Source organism: Salpingoeca rosetta (assembly GCF_000188695.1).
Source record: "Salpingoeca rosetta unplaced genomic scaffold supercont1.20, whole genome shotgun sequence".
NCBI classification, from domain to species: domain Eukaryota; class Choanoflagellata; order Craspedida; family Salpingoecidae; genus Salpingoeca; species Salpingoeca rosetta.
The window spans coordinates 238,487-260,986 of NW_004754914.1; the positions used below are offsets into that span (position 1 = coordinate 238,487).

Here is a 22,500-nt window from a genome sequence, read left to right on the forward strand (position 1 = left end):
TTCTTCTTCTTCTTCTTCTTCTTCTTCTTCTTCTTCTTCTTCTTCTTCTTCTTCTTCTTGTCATACCTTGACTGATGGCGAAGGAGACCTGTGGTGCTGTGCGAAAGCAGCGTGTACTCGTTGCTCTCCCCTTCCCGCCCAACACTGCTCGCAAGACACCGAAGCTGTGTAATGTTGCTCACACATGATGCATGCGCGTTGCTGTTGAAAGGCGTGTGGCTGGTGACTGATGAGATGCTGATTTCCTGCCGAAATGATTCCCACATTGTCACGTGGATTGCCGAGTCAACTAAACACGTCAGTGACACACACACACACACACACACACACACACACACACACACACACACACGCATAGAGTCTCCCCCTTGTTGTTGCTTCATCCTTGCTCTGCCCCGTACAACGACAGGGACAATCACATCATCACCACGCAGCGGCCTCATGTCCAGCTTACCGCAGGCGCCGTTGGTCTCATCACGACCACCATGATATCGTCCCCACACCCAACACCCAACCTCTAGCACGCAACATCTAATCACCCCTCCCCCGTTCTCACTGCCAATATCTCAACATTCCCACTACACCCCCCGCCCAGGTGCCCACGCTGCGCTGGTCGCGTGCTCTCGCTGTCGCTGCGAATGCGTGGCCGCCCGCCTTCAACACCCGCGAGCACATGTTCGTGCCCACGCCCGACACATTGTACAAGCTCGACGTGAGTACGGGTGCGACGGTTGCGACGCTGCTGCTTGACCCAACGCCGCCCACGGGCCCGCCGCTGCTTGTCTTTAGCGATGTCTTTGTTGCCGTCACCGACACCGCACAGGATCGCGTCCTCTCCATGCCAGACAGCCTCGCACGTCAGTAGTAGTGGTGGTGCTCGTGGTTTGTGTGTGTGTGTGTGTGTGTGTTGAGAACTTTGAGTGCGTGTGTTGCTACTTGTATACACATGACTGTGCGCCTGTTTGCGCGCGTTTTGATTCATGTCAATGTGATTTGTAGTACTCACATCCTTGTCACCTGCTGTGCATTGTGTTCACGTTGTTTGCACTGTGCAGGAGTGTCGTGGGAGCTGCAGCTTGATCCAGACGAGCGTGTCATTGGCGCTCTCAGCGCAACCGGCAGTCTTGTGGTCGTGCCCACAGCAGACAACCTCGTCGTCCTCACGCTAAGTACGCACACATTCATTGCATGCTCTGCGACGCCGTGGAAGCACTTGAGGTTTTCCTCTGCCGCGATCCACTTTTCATTCCCCTCTTATCTTGGCCCACACTTACGCCACCACCACCACCACCACCACCAACAACAACAACAACAACAACAACCCAACAACAACAACCCAACAACAACAACCCAACACCAACAACACCACCACCGCCACACGAAGGCACGGGAGCACGGCAGTGGACGTTACCGCTGCGGCCGCCGACGGCTGATGGCGAGTATGAGCTGCTGGCGCACCAGGTACTGGCCACGTCAAGCGTATCCCTGCTGCACGTCACGCAGTACCAGGAGAACGCAACAGATGCCACCACGCCCGCCAGCACCACGCCTGCCATCTTGACCACCGGCCCGGGCAACGCTACGGCCACATCCACGACTGCGACGACGACAACCACGACGACAACAATCCCACCGGGCATGCGGCGTGTCATTGTGCACACGCGGTTCCAGATGTTCATTACGACAAGTCTGCGCTTCTTCGAGTCGTGGACAGAGGAGATGACCCACGAGCGCCTCGTGCCCAATGATGGTGCAGATAACAGCAATGGTAATGGTGGTGGTGATGATGTGGCGAGTGAAATTGTACCGCCGATGATCGCCATCAGCAACGGGCTGCTGCATCTCTTGTCCGGTGCGGGCCCGTCCATGTCGTCAGCACCGCCGGCCCCGACTCCCACTACCACCGTTCGCGCGCTCTCCACGTGTGCACTCGTTGAGCAGCCTGAGGTGAGCGTGCGCGCAGAGAATGTCGCCATCATCCGCAGTAGCGAGCCCCGCCTGCAAGTCACGTCCTTCAACGGGTTTTACCTGGACATCACCACGGGTGGACAAACGATCCGCCTGTCCGGTGTTCCCGCCGCTGCGCGCCTGCCCGATTTGCTGCCGGGGGCCACGTACCGCATCGCCACGGGCGCACGTGTGAGCACAGGCATGGCACTGGAGAGCGCGGGGGCGGTGACGGTGACAATGCCGGCTGCTCCAACGACACCGCCGCAAGGACGCGTGGCTGTTGTTGTTCAGCTGCGGGTTGAGGCTGACGACGACGACACCACGGGGACGGCTGGCGACGCTGCGGGCAATGTGGCGGCGCGGATCAGCGGCAACTACTTCCTCGTGCAGCGCCTGCGACAGGAGGTGTGCGGCGACATTCCGGGGTCCATCTCACGCACCACCAGCTGCTATGTACGGTCGGTTGCCCTTGCTGCCGCCAACAGCACGGACACGAACGCACGCAGGCGGCGCAGCGGTGCAGCGATGCACGCAGATGCAGCCCTCACCAATGACGACAGCATGAATGAGGGTGCACACGACACGAGAGGCACAGAGGCTGGTGCTGGCGCGCGTGTGCGTGTGCGCATGAGGAGGGCAGCGTCGCAGGCCGTGATTGAGGTGGTGGCGGAGGGGAACGAGGACGATGAGATTGTCATTGCAGGCGCCCTTGACCAGGGCGTGCGCGGTGTTGCTGCCAGCGGCTGGCTGGACGATGTTGGCGTGACGGCAAGCGTCGTCTCCGTGTCGCCACTGCCGGAGATTGTGCGTGCAACGACAACGACGACGACAACAACAACGACAACGATGCCCAGCACCACCCGGGTGTCCACGACCACGCTCACGCTGACTGATCCGACCAGCAGCGGGTCACAGGACTCGACAACCACGATTGTGATTATTGTGGTGTGCGTGCTTGTTGGTGTGGCGCTTGTGATTGGCGTGATTGTTCTCGGCGTCAACCGCAGACGCGAGAACAAGTACGACGGCGACCAGCTCTTCCTGCAGAATGAAGGTATGCGATGCTCTTTCGGTTGCATGATGCAATGCTTGCTGTTTGCCGTATCGTGCTGTGCTTGCCGTGTTGTATGTATTTAACGCGCTGTGTTTGGAATACGTGCTACTTCTTCTCACATGTGCGTGTGTCTGTCTGTCTGTCTGTCTGTCTGTCTGTCTGTGCAGGGGCGATCATCGAGATGATTGAGAACCAGGCCCACAGCCGCCGCGCTAGCAGGAGCGAGTACGTCAGACCACCCCTCTGTTGCTTGTGTTCCTGCAATGCGCAGCCTTCCTATTGCAGCTTGATGGTTCGCCAGTCATTGTCATCACCCTCACCATCCATCACCGATACCATCATCATCACCACCACCACATCAGTCGTGAGCGCGTTGCCCAGCAGCCGCTGCCGCCCATCCCATCCAGCGTGGACCGTCCCCGCATGCCGCTGCCTGACGACAACTACGACGACACGCCAACGCGCACGCTGCAGCCGCCCCTGCCTGATCGACCGCCACTCCCGCTCCCGCTCCCGACAGACACGATGTCGTCCGCCGCCCGTATGCCGCTGCCGCCAACACCGGGCAGCGCGGGTCCGTTTGACAGCAGCACAGACACCATGAACAGGACTGGCACCATCCTCCCAGCAGCAGCCATCGGTGCGCACGTGAATGGGTTGTGCGTACACACATGTGCGCGCGCTGTTAATGTGTGTGTGTGTGTATGTGTGCGTGTGTGTGTACGTGTGTGTTGTGCAACAATGGGAAATGTGGTGTTATTTGGGTGCGATGCGTGTGTGTATGTCCTACAATGCTGCTTTCATCTATCATTCTTCCTTGAGCTCACACCCTTGTCCCGTGCGTGCGTGCGTACGTGTGTGTGTGTGTGTGTGTGTGTGTGTGTGTGTGTGTGTGTGTGTGTGTGTGTGTGTGTGTGTGCACAGAGCAAGGGGCGGCAGAGGCGTTTTGCAGCATTGCGCCGGCTGATATCTCCCTCACTCGCGTCGTCCGCAAAATCAGCGCAGACCTCGTCATGCACCTCGGCTCCTTCCAATCAGACTCTGGTACGTTTGTGCGTGTGTGTGTTGGTGCATGTGTGCGTGTGTGCGCTGACGTGTGTGTGTGTGTGTGTGTGTGTGCATACGTGTGTGAGCATGCATTGAGGCATATCACATACCACCCTGTTGATTGCCTCGTGTTTGTTCTCATCACCAATGCCGACTGCACAGGTCCGATGACCGTCCGCGCGCTGCAGTTCAAGACGCCTGCCATCCTGCCCAACATCGTCGCCAACCTCGCAAAGGAGGAGCAGCGTGCGTCCTGCCGCCAGCTGTTGATGCTGCTGCTGCTGCTTTTGTTATTGTTGTTGCTGTCATGGGGGTTTCCCCGCCCCTGCCCCTCGTGAATGCACGTGAATGATCTACTCCTTTTCTCGCAAGCTCACACACTAGCGCGCACTCACACTCGCACACGCACTCGCAAACCCTCCGCGATTTAGTGACCGAGATACTGGACTTGAAGCACGAGAACTTGTGTGTCATTTACGGCATGTGCATGAGCGCTCCGCCTGTGCTCGGTACGCAAAGCACAGACGGCGCACTCTGTGCACACCATTGCAAGTAGTCTGTCCAGCACTTTTTGTCGCAACATGTCCTTCCTTGGCCATCACAACCTCACTCCTGACCCTTTCAAACGCCCCTTTGTTACTTCTGCCCACCATTACATCCCCATCGCACCCCACACACGACCACATCCCGTCACACCACCAGTGATGGACTATGCCCCCGGCGGGAGCGTGTACTCGTTCCTGTCGCACCGGCCCGACACTCCGCTGCATCGCCGCCTGAGCATCATGCAGCAGGCAACGTGTGGCCTTGAGTACCTTTCGTCAAAGCGCATCGTGCACGGCAACATCTGGTCGCAGGAGCTCTTCATCCACGGCCAAACCATCAAGGTGTGCGTGTGTGTGCTTTTGAGTGTGTATTTGAGTGTGTGTGTGTGTGTGTCTTTGGAGTCTTCATTTCACCTCTGCTCTCGTCTCTCCTCCCCTGATTGTCATGTGCATCTCTCACTCCTCGCCACTGTGTGCCCGAACAACAGCTGTCGCTGGCGCCATTGCAGCGCGCCGCCGCGAATGCCCTGAACATGCCCCATCTTCGCAAGATGTTCCGCACCCGCATCCGCTGGGCTGCACCAGGTGCCAACGCCTTGTGTGTGTGTCTGTGTCTGTGTGTCTGTCTGTGCATCTCTGCGCGTGCGCGTGTACCTGACGCTTGCACGCACTCCATAGTCTAGTCGACGTGCTGCTACACACTCTGCTCGCATCTCATCACCACATCATCGCCACCATCACCGCCGCCACCGCCACTGTCACGCCCTGCAGAGACTGTGAGCCGCAAGTACTCGCTGGCGAGTGACGTGTGGGCACTCGCAGTCACATTCTGGGAGATTTTCATGAACTGCAAAACGCAGCCGTACGCACACATTCGCAACGTTGCTGATGTGTTGCCGAGTGTACAGCGGGGCGAGCGGCTGACACAGCCCGACATGTGCCCGGATGAGTTGTGGGAGCTCATGGTGGACTGCTGGAAGGCAAATCGTGCAGACCGGCCATCCGTGCACATGGTCCACCAGGTGTGTGTGTGTGTGCGTGTGTATGTATGTGTGTGCATGATATTGTGTGTGTGTGTGTGTGTGTGCGTGTGTATGTGTGCTTGACGTTGTGTATTTGTGTGACGGTGACATTTCTTCGTCCGTGTTGTCGTTTGCTGTGGGTCTGTCACTTGTTGTCCTCTTTTCCCACCTCATCCTCTCATCACCTCGCCTGCGTGGTTTTATTTTCCAAAGGTTTTGGTGGACATTGGCGAAGAGCTTGCGGAATTGGCGGGTAAGTGCGTGCTGTGCAACGTTGAGATGACACATACAACACCCTCTCCCCATACGATGATATTGTCTTCTTCATGTTATTCGCCCGAACCCTTGTCCCAGCACCCCCCCCCCCACACACACACACACGCACACTCACTGCTGCTGTGGGATTCCTTCGTGACTGCTCACACGCCCACACTTCAAAATCTGCTACATTGACATCGACACAGAAACGAGCGCATAGCCGGCACGATGGAAGTCCAGCCCTCCCGGTTGCCAAGCAACCAACCAGCCAACAGCACACGCTTTGTTGGGGCGTTTTCATTGTCCATTGCCAAGCACCACGTCACATCACACCACAACCCGATCGCACTCCAATCACCAACATGGTGCATCAACTTTATCTTTCTATTCATCACCTTGTCCAATCTTCCGTCGGTCTTCCGGTCTTCCTTTTGCCTTCTTTCCATCTCACATCGCCCGTTTCAACAATTGACTTCATATGTTGTCGGGTTCATGTGTCTTTAGCCGCCCGTTTCAAGATCAAGGTCCAAGTTAGCTTCCTTTTGCTTTGTCTCCGCTCTGTCTGATAGGTCCCCCTCCTCTCCCAAACTGCTGTTCTCGAAGACGCACAAGACCAGAGTTTTGTTGCCTCCAGTGTCCAACAACACAATACAACAGACTCGTTTTGGTTGCGTGGATGCGAATTCGCTTTTGCTTGTATTTGAAGGAGGGGGCAGTTACTACCAGCTTGCCTGCTTGTCAAACGTAAGGGGGCATGTGTGACAATACAGCAAGCACACCACAAAACATCAGAGCACAAGCATCATCTATCACATTTCTACGGACTAAAATTGAAACAGAACAGGCAGTAACAGATCAAAGCAACAGGCGCTGTCTCATGTGAGCCAGCCAACAACAGACGCGCTAATGGCCAAAGGAATCAATGCACAGCATTTACGGAACAAAACAACATGCTGTGGCGATACAATGCACGATGCAGGCACACAACACTAACGCATCGACCACCACTGTAACGACCACCATTGCTGTGACTGCCACCACCACAACAACTACGACACGCCCAGCATGATCGGCTCCTCAGCACAGGGACACCTGATACGATGTTGACAGCGCGCTCTCATTCAACTGTTGCATCAGAGGAGAGGGCTGGCGGCGTTGTTGCTGCTGCTGTTGTTGTTGTTGCTGCTGTTGTTGTTGCTGAGGGCTGTTGGGCTTGCCGTTGGGTGTATTCTGAATGTCAAACACTTCGTTCATCTCGATTACTTCTGCTTCCTCTCTGCGCTCGCTGCTATTTGCCTCGCCAGGCATAACATCACCTCCTCCATCCCGACCACCGTTGTCACGCACACCACCATCGTTTCTGTCCCCATTGTTGTTGCTGTCGTCATCCTCTGTCTCCGCCTCCTCCTCCTTCAGAGTTGCCTGTCGCATCCAGTCCTGCATGCGTGCAAGCGCTGGTCTCTCCATCATGATTGGCGATTCCGGACCAGAGATCCGCCGCCGCCGCGCTTCCGTGCTGTCGTCCGATTTCGCAAAGGCCGTCATCTCCAGCTGTCACATCGGTGCATGTGTGCACGTGTGTGTTCGAGCGAGCACGCGTGTAAGGATGTGTGAGCACGTGTGCGAGCATGTATTGGGTGTGTTTAATTGTTGTAGTGACACTCAGCAACGGTGGCGGTGTGGTTTGGAGGTGGAGGGGGCGGGCTCGACAAGTTCCAGCAGACGAGGACACCACAATGTGCATACATGCGCATGATGTACAATGAGCTGCTGACACGATCAACGTGTCCGACGCACCTCTGCCATCATGTCGCTGGATTCGGCGGCGTGGAAGACACAGCCGAGGGGGAGCAGAACCAGCAAGATACAAATTACATGAGAAACAAAACGTCAAGTCACACGATGACACAGATCTCATATCAGTGGTCCATGCAAGCCTCTCCCATCTCTCATGTCCATCATGTACGTGCAAAACACAAAAAGTATATCACACACGAACAACCACACGCGCAAGAAATGCACTCACGCTCTGGTGAGGGGTATGTTGGACGTCATTCTGCTTCGTGCGGCCATCAACTTGGCGACGGTGGCTTGGCGAGGACCCAGCGTCCGACCTGTGAATGTTGCGAGAGAAATGGATCAACAGGAGTGAGTGAACCTCTGTGTGTGTGTGTGTGTGTGTGTGTGTGTGTGTGTGTGTGTGTGTGTGTGTGTGTGTGTGTGTGTGTGTGTGCGTTCTGACACACGAGGAGCCACAGTGCATCGCAACACTGCACAAACAAACCAAAACAAACAAACCAAACCAAACACACCTGATCGCGTACGTTGTGAGCTGTCGTGCAGCGTCTGCTGCAGCATCGACGCGAGCACGGGCGTATCCACCTCCACTGCCGAAGAAAGTGGCCTTGCCGACATGGACCCATCGCTTGCTGACTTGCCAAGCGTCGGCACTTGCTGCTTTCGTCGCCGCTTGCGCTGTTTCTGCTGCTTCTGCTGCTTCTGCTGCGCCGCTGGCGTGTGATGCGGCATTGATCGGGCATACCGCACGGGCGTGACGTGATCCGTGTGCATCTGCATCAGTGAAAGAGATGCACTGCTCGCCCTCGCGTCCTTTGCAGCGTAAGACAACTCGTCATCATCGCCACGCACATCACCGCCATCCACATCATCAGGGGACGTCGCAGCAACATTGTCAGCAGGCGCAGTGGCCAGTGCAGCCACTGACATGACGCTGGCGAGTGTGGAGCTGGAAGCAGCAGAGTCGCTCACCACTGCATTCGTCTTCACAAACGGGTGCCGCGAGAAGCTGAAATCCACTCCGTGTTGGCGGCGTTGGTGCTGTTCCCTGTGGCTCCTTGACTTCGGCACCCCACTGCAGTTGCCTTGCGTGTGTTCGCCATCACGGCTGATGTCACCATCGCTGCTGCTTTCGTCAATGGTGTCCAGCTTGCCTCTGCTGCTTGCTGGTGTTGTTGCTGTCAGCATGTCATCAACGTCCAGCTCATCGCTGTCGCTGTCACTGGCGTCTTTGTGTTCCTCGCTTTCAACAGCCACAATCGCAATTTGTCCAGTACCGGCAACACTGCTCTTCCTCCGTCCGTCGCGATCATCACGGCTGGCAGGACGCCGAGCAGCATCATGATCACTACCAACACCATCGCTGTTCTCATCATCGCTACCATCGTCGTCATCATCATCAGCTGATTCAGTCTCTACGCGAATGACTTGCTGCGACTGTGCGCGATCGCTGCGTTCCTCCGTTGAAGTCGCGTCGTGTCTCTCCTCTTGTTCCACCGCCTGAGAGGACCGCTATCAGACGCAATGGCGCAACACGCACACGCACACGCACACGCACAACAGGAGCAGTGAACACACGGACGATAACGTCGCAGCAGGGTAAGTGACAAGCATCACCACCAGTAAGGTAGATCAAACGTTGTGCGGAGCACACAAAGGCAGCAAAACAGGAAGCTCAGCTGTGCACAAGCGTATACACACACACACACATACACACGAGCGTGCACACGCACAGTCTTCCACCACCAACCTGGCTTGCGTTGTGTGAAGAGCTGTTGCTGGCAACAACAGTCTCGCGCGTCTCAAACAAATCCACATATGCGTGGCGATCAAAGTCGTGAGGCGGTGATTGCTTGACATCAGGGTGCAGCTGCACGGCACTTCCACGCTTGCTGGAACCAGCACTGGATGCGTTGCTTTCGCGTGTTGGGATCTGCAGGTGCACGTTCAAGAGCGCCTTTGGCGTTGCTGTGCCGCGGCGTGAGAGATCATGGCGAAGGCCAGGGAGGTGAAGGTGGGGATGATATTTCTCGCGATGCAAGGACACACAACTGGAAGCGTTGCGCTTCATGCCCTCGCTTGCAACGGTGCTGCTGCTGCGTGCGCCTCCGCTGCCCGCATAGAAGAGCTCATCGCGGTTCACGCTGCCGCTGCTCTCGCCCGTGTTGGTGCCAGCAGTGCCGCTATCCTCATGGCATCCACATTCGCCGTCCGTGCGCCCATGGCCGCGATCATCACCATCACCGTTGTCATCATCGTCACCACCATCGCCACCATCACCACCGTCAGTGTTGGAGGTGGCTGAGGCCTGGCTCTGTCGCAACCACGCCTCCACATTCTCTTCCACAACCTGCATCTGTTCGTTCACCATCGGCGCGACCTCCGCCCCTTGCAGTGCTGTGTATGATTGCGTGCATGTGTTGGGGAGTGTTGGTGAGTGGGTGTGTTGAAGTGTGAGTTTGAGGGTTATGTGAGTTTCATGGGTCACAGTGTTCGTGGTTGTGCTCTCCCCTATCAAACACGGACACATCTTTGTAACCTGTATCTGTCTCCAATTCACTATGTGTACGCACCAGTGTCGAGCATGTCGCATGTTTCGGCAAACGACAGTCGTTCGCTCGGATCCGTCGCCCAGCACGCCAGCATCAGCTGTGGACCAGAACACGGGTCAACCAGCAAGCGCAGAACGTGAGATGAGCGATGTGTGCAGTGTGTGTGTGCAGTGTGCGTGCGTGCGTGTGTGTGTGCGTGTGTGTGTGCAGTGTGTGTGTGTGTGTGTGTGTGTGTGTGTGTGTGTGTGTGTGTGTGTGTGTGCGTGCGCGCGTGTGTGCAGCAAGAGTGTGAAAGCAACCCCATTGAACCTGCCCCCATTGCCATGTCATCGTACAATGTAGACGTCGCGCGGGCATCCGTCTGGTTTGCCGAGACGGTGCCCCTTCTGCAGGAGGCGGAAGATGGTGGAGTTCTTGAGCCCAAGGTACGGCATCGTGCCATCGCTGAACAGCTCCCACACCGTCACGCCTTTCAAGGGGGGGGGGGGGGGACGGAGGGACGATGAAACAGGAACCAGTGTTGTTGAAGGAGGATTAAATTAGCAGCAGGTGACATGTTGCCAACCACAAAGCAAGCGTGTCACAACACACACACACACACATGTACGTGCACGTGTACACACACACATACACACACACACGTCCACACACAAACACACATAAACGGCACACACATGTACATAACCACTTGCGTGCGTACACACACAACTCACCGTATGACCAGATGTCTGTCTGCTCGGAGAATACGCGCGTGTCCAGTGCTTCCGGTGCGGTCCACGCAACAGCAACACGATCATCCGTCACGCGGCACTGCCCGTTGGTCTTCGCACGCGCGTGCCCAAAGTCAGCGACCTGAAAAGTCCAGACGCGGAGTGGTGTTGGTGTTCGTGATGAAGGTGGTGTTGGTGGTGTGATGAGTGTAGGCGGATGCGCGTGCGTGGATGCAAGACAAGGTTACTAAGTGTGTTCACGAAATGAAGTGACAAAGGAAACTATGGTTGCATCCACAAACCCCACAAGACCAAGGTCTTGTTCACCACAGAGTGCACCCGCACACCAACAAACCTTGCAAACAAAGTCTTCATCCACGAGAATGTTGCGAGCAGCAATATCACTGTCCGTCGACGAAAAAAAACAAGTAGAGCATGAAGCAGAACATGCGAATTGTGAGTTGAAGCCGAATTGACAAGGTGGATACATCGTCCGTCAAACAAACAAACAAACAAACAAACAAACAAACACAAACATAAACAAACACAAACACAAACACAAACATAAACATAAACATAAACATAAACAAACAAACAAATTAAACACAAACAAACAAACAAACACACATACACAAACACACAAACACAACCTTAGACCCACCGGTGCACGAATCCCTTCTGGTGGACGGTGCGCAGGCCGCGAGCAATATCGCGCGCCATCATGAGTTTTCCCCACAGCGGAAGTGGATTGAGAGATTCCTTGCGCTCGCGAAGCAGAGACAGCAGTGACCCTTTTGCAGAGTACACCGTGACCAGGAGGAACGGGTGCAGCGTCGTGCACACGCCAATGAAACCGACAACATTCTTGTCCTTCATCTGACACAGCACGCTCGCTTCCCGCATAAACTCCTCAAGCTCCTTGCACACGCCACCGCCTTGTTTCGCGCCATCCTTGCCACCACTTCCTGTTGCCATTCCAGTCATGGATGCCGATCTTGCCAGCGTGCTGCCACTGCTTGGTCCGCTGCCAGTGGTGGCTGATCTGGGGGTGGTGGTGGGGGCTGCCGTGGTCGTGCTCTGGCTGCTGCGGTTGCGGTGCGTCACTGCCGCCAACACACGCATGAAGCCACGCCTCCTGTTGTTACGAGTGTGGCGGCCTCTTCCTCGCCCGCCCCCTGGCGCACTCGATTGGTCGCCGTGGCCAGCAGCGTCACTGCTGTTGCTGCCGTCATTGCTGCTGCTGTTGTTGTTGTTGTTGTTGTTGTTGTTGTTGTTGTTGTTGTTGTTGTTGTTGTTGTTGTTGTTGTTGTTGTTGTTGTTGTTGTTGGTGTTCTGGTGCATGATGGTTGATAGCTTGAGGGTCTTGTTGTTGCTGTTGTTGCTGTTGTTGTTGTTGTTGCGTTTGGTTCTGCTGCCCTCATTGTTGCCGTGCTTGCGGCTGCTGCTGCTGCTGCTGCTCGCAGGTGTGTGTGGTGATTTAGCAGTGTCTGTTGATCTGCGGTGTTGCGTCATTGGCGATGGCTTTCCACGGGCGCCCGCAGCACCTTCACGCACGTTATCCTCACGACCGCTCGTCACGTCACGCGCCTGTGGCCTGTTGGCGGCCTGAGACGCATTTGCAGGCATGCTCCATTGTTGCAGCAGGTTTGAGTCTTGCGGCGACAGCCCAATGTCGTACGCAGTGACCACGCCCATCAGTGGTTGGTGGAAGCGGCGCGCCATGCGCCCCATGGACAGGATGCATGATTCCGGACCAACCACAACCCAGATGTCGGCTGCATTGTCCGGCTGCATTGGCGGGGAGAGGAAGGAACAAGCGTCCACATTGAGGCGCACCGGCAAAATGCGGACTGTCAGCGTGTCGGAGAAGCCTGTCAGTTGGTTCAGGGACGGAACAATGGTGGAAATGGAAGCCAGCTGGTCGTATAGCAGCCCTTCTTGCTCCGTCAGCGCACGGGAGAGCGGTGCAATGACAACATACTTCACCAGCACCTCCGCCACCAGCACGGGCACATCGCTGGGCGGGTGCAGGGCACCAGCACCCCATATGATGCGCTTGCTGATGGTGACGCGGCCGCCCGCAATGCGCCCTGCTTCCGTGAACACGCCGGCACCAACGTTCAGCACCTGCGTACCAGGATCCAGCACCGTCACGGTATCAGCTGTCATCATGGGCAGCTCGTGAACGGTGCTGTTGGTGGTGTGGGTGGTGGTGGTGTGGGTGGTGGTGGTGTGGGTGGTGGTGGTGTGGGTGGTGTTGATGTTGTTGGCGCTGTTGGCGCTGGCTGTGGGAGTCGTGTGCACGTCGTGCACGCGGCCAAAGTTGTCTGCGCGCGAGACACACAGGCCAGACGTGAGCTGCAAACCCAAACCACCGTCTTCATCGCAGTTCTGCTGCTTGTGGTTGCTGTCAAGGGCGGCATTTGTCTCGTGCACGATGACAGCGCGGAGGTCAGCAGGGGACTGGCGGTAGTCAATCAGTCGACGCTCCACTGCATCCTGAAGCACTCGGGCCAGCACCAGCATGCCGTCATGCACGCGAAGCGACAGCAGCGAGGGCCCAATGTCGCCTGCAATCCCCGCTGACTGGAAGGAGAAGGAGAAGAGGCGCCCAGCAGACGTGGACGTGCTCGGCAGGAAGTTCTGGAATGCCATGCCGCTGCCTGAAGGCGGACTCAGCACAACAACAGCTGCGCATGGTGGCGTACACGCGTGTGTGTTGAGATGTGAGCAAGTTGGGGGTTGGGAGTTAGCGCCATGCGTGTGTTCGGATGTGTGTGTGTGTGTGTTGGTTGTTGTTGTTGTTGTTGTTGTTGTTGTTGTTGTTGTTGTGGTGGTGGTGGAATTGATGCGATGGACAGCATAACATCACCAGCACTGGTCTAGCGGCGATCAAGACGTTAACTCGGGTCAGCACACAAAGCCAGCAGAAGCAAGCGTACATGTCATGTACACGCACCATCGCGAAAGGTGACAGTGCGACTGAAGTGGATGCCACGCCAGCTCCCTGCGCAGCATCACGTCGTGTATGCGTGTGTGTGTGTGTGTGTGTTTGTGCGTGAGTGCGTGTAAATTGTTGACGCGTGTATGATTGTGATTGCGGACAATGTATGTTGCTGATAGCAGTTGAAGAAGAAAGGGTTGTGCAGGCCGTGGGAATCAATGTATTTGCTGCTTGCAAGCATGCCGACCAAAGCAGTTGCTTCTTACCAAAAGCGAGGATCCACGCCCAATTTTCGCCCGTGATGAAGGCACGTTCTGCAGCCTAAGTACAGAGAAGCGACAAAGTGCAGTTGAGGTGGTCATATGAGGTGAGAATGATGGCAACAATGAGGACTTCGTGAGGGCAAAGCATCTGCAGACGATGCAAGTTCAAATACAACACAAAGAGCAGAAACCGCAAAGCTGACACACACACACATAAGCACACACAACACACACACACACACACAACACACACGCACCCACACACCCGCAAGTAAGCGTCCGCGTGGAGAAAGTCGGGAGCGAGGACGATGGTGATGCTTGCGTCAAGGGTGCGATGACGCTGCATCAGGAGCTGCAGTGCCGTGCTGTTGTGTGTGGCGGCCTCTGGCGCCGGTGTGAAACCGAGCGGGTTGAAGCCGTGGTTGCGGGCGACTGACATCAGTTCCTGCGTGTGCGGCACGAGGGTATTGTGGCAGAGCACAGAGAAGCGGGTCCAGTTGTTGTTGCGCAGGACGAGGAGCACTTGATCAATGTGAAGATGCGCGCTGCCATCGAGCAGGAACAGCGGCGACTGGCGCGTCGCACCATCATCGTCATTGGCGCCTGCGTCATTGAAGCCACCATCACCGCCGACACCACTGGTATCATCATCGTCATCACCACCACTACCCGTTGTGCTTGTACTGTTGCCCGTGCCCGCTTGCTGTGACGACTGTGACGCTGTTGGCGGTGTTGTTGATGGTGAAGGGTTGAGGCGAGGAAAGGATGACACGACAAACTGCGGCAGCCCCAAGAGGGTGAGCTGCGGCGCCCAGTCCTGCTGACAGAGCGAGGGCACAACGCCCACAACAGCCACCAAATCCTTCTCAAGCGTGGCATTGAGAAGATACTCCTGCGTCCTGTTGCACAACCGCATGTGTGCTTCCAGCGACAACAGCGAGGTGTGGGCGCTACCTGCCTCCTCTGCACCAAGCACCGTCTCACGCGTGATGATGCTGGCGGTGACGTCGATGTTGTTGAGGTTGGACACGATACCCGCGGACCACGTGCAGGCCGCTGCCAACTCGTCCTCAAGCTCGCTCTCATCCACAAGCGCAAGGCACGCAACCGTGATGGTTCTTCGAAAGGGGGAGGGTGGGGGTGATTGATGATGGTGGTGGTGATGGTAGGTTGTGAGACAGATGAACTCGCACGTAGTGATTGCGCACGTGTTGGCGGTGCAACGACAGTCTTGCTTTCCCACTCCATCATAGACACACACAGATGCACAAACACACATACAGACACACATATAGACACACATACAGACACACACATACAGACGCGCGCACACACACACACAAACACACACACATACAGACACATACTCCAGCATACCTTCTGACGACGGAGAATGTGGATGGCGGCACAGGTTTCCCACCACCCCAGACAATTGGCTGCTGCAGCGAAAGCCGCAGACGCGACTCGACCTCATCTGCAACACCAACGCCAAGGAGGAGGTTGTCGGCGACGTTTGCAATTGAATACACGATGCGCCCATCGCCCTCGGGCGAGAAGTACACCTGCATTGATGCCATGCGCAGACGTGATGTGTATGTGTGTGTGTGTGTGCTGCATGAGTGCAAGCAGAACAACAAGGCATTATTCGTCCACTCATGCACATACAAACCCACATTTAAACAAAGAAAGATTCACACACACACACAAACACACACACACACACACACACACACACACACACACACAAGTATCCAGCAATGCAACAGTGGTTGCGGCGCACGTTCGAGCTCGTTGATCCGCGAAATCCGAGCGCAGGGTCAGTCATGGCCTGTAACTCATGGAGAACACTCGTGCGCACGAGGGAGACCGACGGGAAGGTGGAGAGGGTTGCCTTGCTCTCCACAGCACGCGTTGCAGCAACATGCAGCACTTGCACCGCATCCAGGCTGTGGGGGACGTAACTGAAAGGGTGTGTGAAACAATGCAGGTTGAACGTGTGAGCGCATGTGAGCGTGTGAGTGTGCAGGTGGAAGCGCGCAAGTGAGAGCGGTGTGCAAGTGAAGCACGACTTGCATAATTCACAAAAAAAAATATTACTCGGGGTAGTGCCACAACACGATCACTCACGTGTTTGGGTTGAAGCCGCCATCACCGGTGGGCAGCGAGAAGCGGCGCCGAAATGCCTCTCCAACCTGTGCACACACACGCACAAACACACACACACACACGCACGCACGCACACACACACACACACACACACACACACACACACACACACACACACACACACACACACACACACACACACACACACACGCACGCACGCACATAGAGGGAGGGAGAAGGTGTATGCGTGCATGCACAACGGTGTGAGCAACACAAGCGTGAGAAGCACAAGATCAATTGATGGCGTGTGCGTGAGTGTGGACGTCAAGTGTTTCTCATGCGAAACACAAACATAGCATAACAAGCAAGGCATGTGCAGCCATTACGTACGCCTGAAGCGCTGGTGTAGTTAAGCCAGCCTTCATAGACAGCGCCAGCACCAGTGCGTGGACGCACCCCAACCACACCATCAATCACCGTGTCCTCCGCCCTGTTTCATGAATCGATTGTGTGTGTGTGTGTGTGTGTGTTGTGTTGTATGGGATGTGAGGAAGCATGACGTTGTGCCTGATCACAAACGAAGAAGCACACAACACATAAGCAGAATCACGCCATGCGCACAATTCCATCGGTACATTTGAGCCACGAGGCCAAGGAAAAGCAGAGCCGATGCAAGGCAAACGCGGTGCTTTGAGCTTACGCGGTGTTTGCAAACGTGTTTGCGTCGACGGTGAGATGCACCCAGTTCTCCCCCAGCATCCCCAATTCCTCGGCCGCTGCGAACATTTGTCGTGTCGGGACCAGCAGAGCAAACGTGAGGATGACGCTGGTCCCGGACGCGCGCGCCTGCTGCAGGAGACCGCGAAACAGCGAGTGGGGCTGGTCGCCTGCGGGGATGGTGCCCCTGAATGTGATGGTGCCGTTGTTGGCGAGGAACGCGTCTGCAAACGCAGCAGCGAGGCCCTGCCCGTATGTGTCGTCCTGCATGAGCACGGCCACGTGCGTGAAGTTGAAGCGGCGACACAGCAGCTCAAGCACACGCCCCTGGTGGAGGTCGGACGGCGGTATGCGGAACAGCGTCGGGTAGCGCGTGGTGTTGGAGAGGGATGGGGCCGTGGATGCGAAGGAGACCTGAGGAACGCCATATGGGCGAAGGCCGAGGGAGAGCGGACCAGAACACGACGACCGCACGGCACCAATCACCGCGTGGAACGACTGCTGCCCAATCGTGCGCCCAAGCTGTGAGTGTGTGTATGTGTTTGTGTGTGTTTGTGTGTGTTTGTGTGTGTGTGTGTGTGTGTGTGTGAGTGAGTGTGTGCGTGCGTATACGTACATGTATGAATATGTATGAATATGCATGAGTGTTCACAATATTGCAAAGAGGAAGGGCAATCTCATCACATGTTGCCATCATTATAACATCAGCGCACGCGCACACTCTTACAACACAAAAAAAAATACCAACACAAACCCACACGACCATCCCCTACCCCCTCTCCCAACGCCCGCAAACCTGGAAGCAGTCTGCGTTGGTGTCAAAGACGGTTGTCTTGATGGTGACGAGCCCGTTGTTGGTGAGGCCCAGCCCCTCTGCTGCCACGTCGATTGCCGCCCGCCACTCTGCACTGCGGCCAGTGCTGTACCCAGGCACAGTCAGTGGTAGCGCCACAGCCAGACGAAGCACAAGCCGCTGCGGCAACAGCGCAAGCGTCGACGACAGCAGTGCTGTGCCTGTGGCGTTAACAGACGTGCGTTTGAATTGCGCGGCACACACCCCGCCTGCGTCTGGTAGAGCGCAGGCGGCTGTTGTGGCAATCCACATGGCCGAGGGCACGGCTGCCAGTGGTGACGGAAACGATGACGATGATGACGATGACGAGGAGGGGAGAGTGCGGAGGTGCACGCGGCCTGTGAATGTCGTATCAAAGCCAGTGGAGTTGAGCACAAACTGCAAGCGACCGCTGCTTCCTGGGCGGTCATCTTGTGCTGTCGCTGTGATGGATTGCTGGATAATCTGTGCCGCGTCCCATGCGGCAGCAACCGTGGCGGATGTGGATGCGTTGCCCCTCTCGTCATCAGAGAGCAACTGTGAAAGGAACTGTTGCCATTCTGGCGCGCTTGGGTTCGTGCTTGCAGGCACGGGCACGCGCAAGATGGCCGTCGCTTTCTCTGCGAGGCTACAGTCGATATCGAAGAGATGAACCGAGCACGTGTTGGGTGATACCGAAACGCTCCTCAAAATGTCCAGCTCACTCCATGCCAGGACAGCCAGCGTCACCCTGTCGTGTGTGTGTGTGTGTGTGTGTGTGTGTGTGTGTGTGTGTGTGTGTGTGTGTGTGTGTGTGTGTGTGCGTGTGTGAGTGTGTGTGCATGTGTGTGTATGTGTGTGTATGTGTGTGTGTGCGATTGCATGAACGAGTGTGGGTGAGATAATGCATGCACAGGAAGATGGGACTGCGGATATACGCATGACCCAGGTATATTGAGGGACAGGGGTGGGTGGACAACAGGGGCGACAACACACAGGGGTTTTTTGCACCCCAACGAACACCCACATTACACACACGTGTACTCACTCCACTACACACACACACACACACACACACACACACACACACACACAGACACACACACACACACAGACACACACACAGACACACACACTACACTACACACACACACACACAGACACACACACACTACACACACACACACAAGACGGACTTGTTGGCATCGAGGGTGGTGGCGACGATGTTGAGGTGGGCAGCACGGTTGGCGCTTGGGCGAGCAAGCAGAACAACGGAACTTGGTACGGACATGACCAGGGCATCGACCGTCTCGGTGAGCGAGTTTCTGACTGGCACGATGGGCATGGTGGTGTCACGCTTGGGAACCTCTGGGTCGTCATCGTTGTTGCTTTCGGCGAGGATGGTGCGCCGAATGTCAAGGACAGCCTCCACTTGGTTGTCGTCCACCAGCATGAACACGGGATGGATCGGAGAGGCTGCTCGAATCACGGTGTCGGCGATGGAGGTGAAATCCGCTCGCAGGGTGAAGAAGCAGACAGACGGCACGAGATGCGCCACGTCCACGTCCGCGCCCATTGTCTCCAGCGCGCAGGAGCTGCTGCTGCTGCCCACGAGCAAGTCGGCAAGCAGCAGCTGCCAGCGCAGAGGGATCTCTGGGCACGCTAAGACGATGATGTTTGGCGAAGATCCGCCAAACTGCGCGTCGGCGTCACGCCACCACGCCGCTGCACGCCGCACACTAATGTCCACCGTGTTGACCAACGTGGCTTCATCGGCCAGCACGTGCTTCAGCGCCATGTCAGCCAACACTCCCAGCGTATCCTCATCCCCGTTGGGCCATGTCGAGCTCGCACAGTGCCAAAACGCAACAGTTGTTGTTGTCGTTGTCGTATTCGAGGTGGTGGTTGCAGTTGCAGTTGCACTTGCAGTTGTGGATATGGGTGTGGTTTGTGCGGGCGTCAGAACCGGTGCGCTCAACAGCAGCAGAAGCAAAGCAAAGAGAAGGTGGACGCAGGAGGCGGTGATGCGGCATGGCGATGACAGCGGCCACAGCAAACACCGCTGCCGTGCCATCGCAGTGTGTGAGCAAGAGCACAAGAGCACACTACAGTCGCTTCAGAGGACCGATGATTGTTGGGGTGATGGTGGTGGTGGGTGGAATGGGGTGGTGAAGGAGAGGCGCTGTTGTGGCTGTCGCGTTGTGGTGTGGTGGCGGTTGATGAGTTTTGATTGGCATCATCGCTAAATTTCCGTCAAGTGGTCCTTCCTCGCTGAGGGCATGCAGACCTTCTCCTCCACTCCCTCGCTGCCTGACCTCTCTGTTTGTTCATCGTGCTCTCCACCTCCTTGTGTGCCTTTGCTGTTGTACATCATGTGTACAGGCAGTTCTCTATGTATGTGCAACAGCATGTGCATGCGTAACGAAGGCGTGGCTGTTCGTGAACGTTTTGGTTTGGTTGTCACTGGAACAACGACAAGTGAAGCAGTGTGTGTGTGTGTGTGTGTGTGTGTGTGTGTGTGTGTGTGTGTGTGTGTGTGTGTGTGTGTGTGTTGTGGCTTGATGGATCGTGGGGTTGCTTGGACCCAAACGCAGTTGCCACCGGTTCGTACCGTCGTTGGTCCAGTTCGCACTGTCATCGGTGGTTTCTCCCTTGTTCCTCGCCCCCCACCCCTCACAATGTCAACCCCTACTTTGTGGCCTCTTCAGTGTTCTCTGCGATGCGTGCGCGGTAGGAGAACAGCCAGTCCTGCGTCTGGTTCTTGACCAACCACAGGATCCACGGCATGATCAGATCCCTGAAGAAGCGCCCAATGGGGCCAGGCACCTTCTGGCTGCTCATGCGTGCCCCATACTCAACAACGCGCTGCGCGCGCGGGCGACGATGCGCCACAAAGACGGCCACGGCATCTGCCACCGTGGTCTGGCACTGCACAAAGCGCGCCAGCTCCACCGCGTCCTCTACGCCGAGCGACACGCCCTGGCCGGACGACGGCGATGCCGCGTGCGCAGCGTCGCCAAGCAGCACCACGTTGCCCCGGTACCACACGGGCACGTGCGGGAGGTCGTACTGGCTGGCAACGGTGATGTGCTCGGGCGTGTTGTGGATCACGTCTGCCGCGGGCCCGGCGTCATCGGCGAACATGGTCACCAGGCGCTCGCGCCAGTCCGCGGCCTTGGCCTCCTCCTTTGACAAGGGGTGGTCGAGCGGAGGGTTGGCAAACCACCACACGTCGCCCGTGTCAGGGTGCACCGTGTAGCCGAAGAAGCACTTGTAGCCAAAGAGCATGCGGTAGAGGCCGCGTGAGAGCTCCTGCTTCGTGCGCGCGTCCATGACGCTCTCCACAACCTCGTGCGGCAGGAAGCCGCCCGTGTTGCCCATGCCCATGAACCGAGATTGCACCTGCCTGTCTGCGTTGAGGTGCTGGCGCACCGCAGAGTGGATGCCGTCTGCGCCCACAACCAGGTCTGCGGCAGGAACGGACGAGCCGTCCTCAAAGGTCAAGGTGGACGCTGTGTTGGTCTCTGTGCCGTCCGCTGTCGTCTGCCATTCAATACGGGCCAGCTTCTTGCGCGAGTGCACATTGACGCCGCGTCGCTTGGCCTCCTCCAGCAGCACGCGGTAGAGATCCGCACGGCGAAGCGTGCATGTGACGGTGCCGTCGTCCAGGGTGCCGCCGATTGGGATCCGTCCCAGGTGCTTGCCGCTGCCGCTGTGGAACTCAATCTCCTCCGATGGGAAGCCGCACTGCATGACGGCATTGTCAAGGCCAAGCTCACGCAGGGCCGCCAAGCCGTTGACGGCGATGGTGAGCCACGCACCAATCGCCACGCCGGCAGAGACGTCGTACGCCTCGTACACGTCCACCACCTCCACGCCAACCTGTCGCAGTGCCATGGCAGTCGCTAAGCCAGCCACGCCACCGCCCACGACGGCTGCGCTCCTGCAGACTGCTGCTTTGCCATGCTGACTGTGCTGCTTTGATGTCGCAGCCGCTGAAGACTTGCTTGCGCTTGTGTTGCTGTTCATCTTTGCTGTTCGGTGCTGCTGTTTGCGGCTGTGCGTTGAGTGCTGATGTTGATGACGATGGCAGAACCGTCGAGAGCGAATAAATGTATATGGCTAGATGGTGTCGTCAGCAAGCCAACAGTTCCTTCTGTCAAAGGCGAGCTTTTCTTCCTTGCACGCTGTTGATGTGTGCTGTGTTGCTGGATCGGTAGTTGCCGTTCGTGTGCAGTGCTCTCGCTGTGTTGCTGGTGGGGTTTATTGTTGCTGGTTGGCGGTCCTTCGTGCAACTCCCCACAATCCATGAACATGCATGTGTTTGTGTGTCGTCTGTCGTCTGCAAGATTCACAACATGACAAAAGTGAAAAAACGTTTCGCATTCTTTTGCTTTGCTTGATGATTGCTGCATCAAATCCATCTGCACGCTGCGCCAACAACCGCACCTCTCCAACGCCAACGCAACGTTTGTGATTCCAGAGGTTGTGCCAGACATAGTTGTGATAGTTGTGACCTTGAACACGGCACGGACATCGCCACCGGCAGCGCACTTTAAGCTGCCTGGTCAGGTGAGAGAACACAGTGCAGCTATGGCAGCTGTGGCAGCTGTGGCAGCTGTGGCAGCTGTGGTTGTGACGATGTACTGTTGGTACCGCTGTGGCGCGCGCCATTTATCTCTTTGCCATTATTGTTGTGACACTCTCTGTCTTCGATGCGTTGA

The 22,500-nt window shown here is 56.6% G+C and overlaps 3 protein-coding genes across 3 annotated transcripts in view; 1 reads left to right on the forward strand and 2 right to left on the reverse strand.

The window, feature by feature from the left end:
* PTSG_07550 (TK protein kinase) overlaps positions 1–6,723 on the forward strand; it is a 12,501-nt gene extending 5,778 nt beyond the window's left edge. The window contains exons 10-23 of the mRNA XM_004991291.1: positions 212–297; positions 596–857; positions 1,056–1,169; positions 1,385–3,004; positions 3,172–3,229; positions 3,367–3,644; positions 3,929–4,048; positions 4,214–4,297; positions 4,483–4,560; positions 4,754–4,938; positions 5,085–5,181; positions 5,368–5,618; positions 5,832–5,871; positions 6,083–6,723. Coding sequence (XP_004991348.1) covers positions 212–297; positions 596–857; positions 1,056–1,169; positions 1,385–3,004; positions 3,172–3,229; positions 3,367–3,644; positions 3,929–4,048; positions 4,214–4,297; positions 4,483–4,560; positions 4,754–4,938; positions 5,085–5,181; positions 5,368–5,618; positions 5,832–5,871; positions 6,083–6,096 — 3,287 coding nt within the window. The 3' untranslated portion in view covers positions 6,097–6,723. The remainder of the gene's footprint in view (positions 1–211; positions 298–595; positions 858–1,055; positions 1,170–1,384; positions 3,005–3,171; positions 3,230–3,366; positions 3,645–3,928; positions 4,049–4,213; positions 4,298–4,482; positions 4,561–4,753; positions 4,939–5,084; positions 5,182–5,367; positions 5,619–5,831; positions 5,872–6,082) is intronic.
* PTSG_12605 (TK/ABL protein kinase) lies at positions 6,560–19,996 on the reverse strand. Its single transcript, XM_004991292.1, has 21 exons — positions 18,973–19,996; positions 17,762–18,527; positions 16,949–17,487; positions 16,639–16,738; positions 16,270–16,334; positions 15,923–16,103; positions 15,520–15,704; positions 14,408–15,260; positions 14,146–14,200; positions 13,895–13,942; positions 12,480–13,625; positions 11,597–12,038; positions 11,291–11,339; positions 10,939–11,077; positions 10,561–10,694; positions 10,247–10,322; positions 9,424–10,070; positions 8,189–9,185; positions 7,903–7,990; positions 7,674–7,689; positions 6,560–7,427 (listed from the first exon to the last, which is right to left on the reverse strand). The coding sequence occupies exons 1-21, from the start codon at positions 19,848–19,850 to the stop codon at positions 6,954–6,956; spliced, it is 7,878 nt and encodes a 2,625-aa protein (XP_004991349.1). The 5' UTR covers positions 19,851–19,996; the 3' UTR covers positions 6,560–6,953.
* A 159-nt stretch (positions 19,997–20,155) lies between these two features.
* Positions 20,156–22,132, reverse strand: PTSG_07553 (uncharacterized protein). Its single transcript, XM_004991293.1, has one exon. The coding sequence runs from the start codon at positions 21,803–21,805 to the stop codon at positions 20,465–20,467; it is 1,341 nt and encodes a 446-aa protein (XP_004991350.1). The 5' UTR covers positions 21,806–22,132; the 3' UTR covers positions 20,156–20,464.
* Between the last annotated feature and the right edge of the window lie 368 nt (positions 22,133–22,500).

Coding starts and splice junctions, on each gene's coding strand:
- PTSG_07553 (XM_004991293.1), bottom strand. CDS start 21,805: ATGAACAGCAACACAAGCGCAAGCAAGTCTTCAGCGGCTGCGACATCA.
- PTSG_12605 (XM_004991292.1), bottom strand. CDS start 19,850: ATGGCACGGCAGCGGTGTTTGCTGTGGCCGCTGTCATCGCCATGCCGC. Junction 11,078..11,290: donor ATGAAGACTTTGTTTGCAAG/GTTTGTTGGTGT, acceptor TGGACTTTTCAG/GTCGCTGACTTTGGGCACGC. Junction 10,695..10,938: donor GACAGACATCTGGTCATACG/GTGAGTTGTGTG, acceptor CCCCCTTGAAAG/GCGTGACGGTGTGGGAGCTG.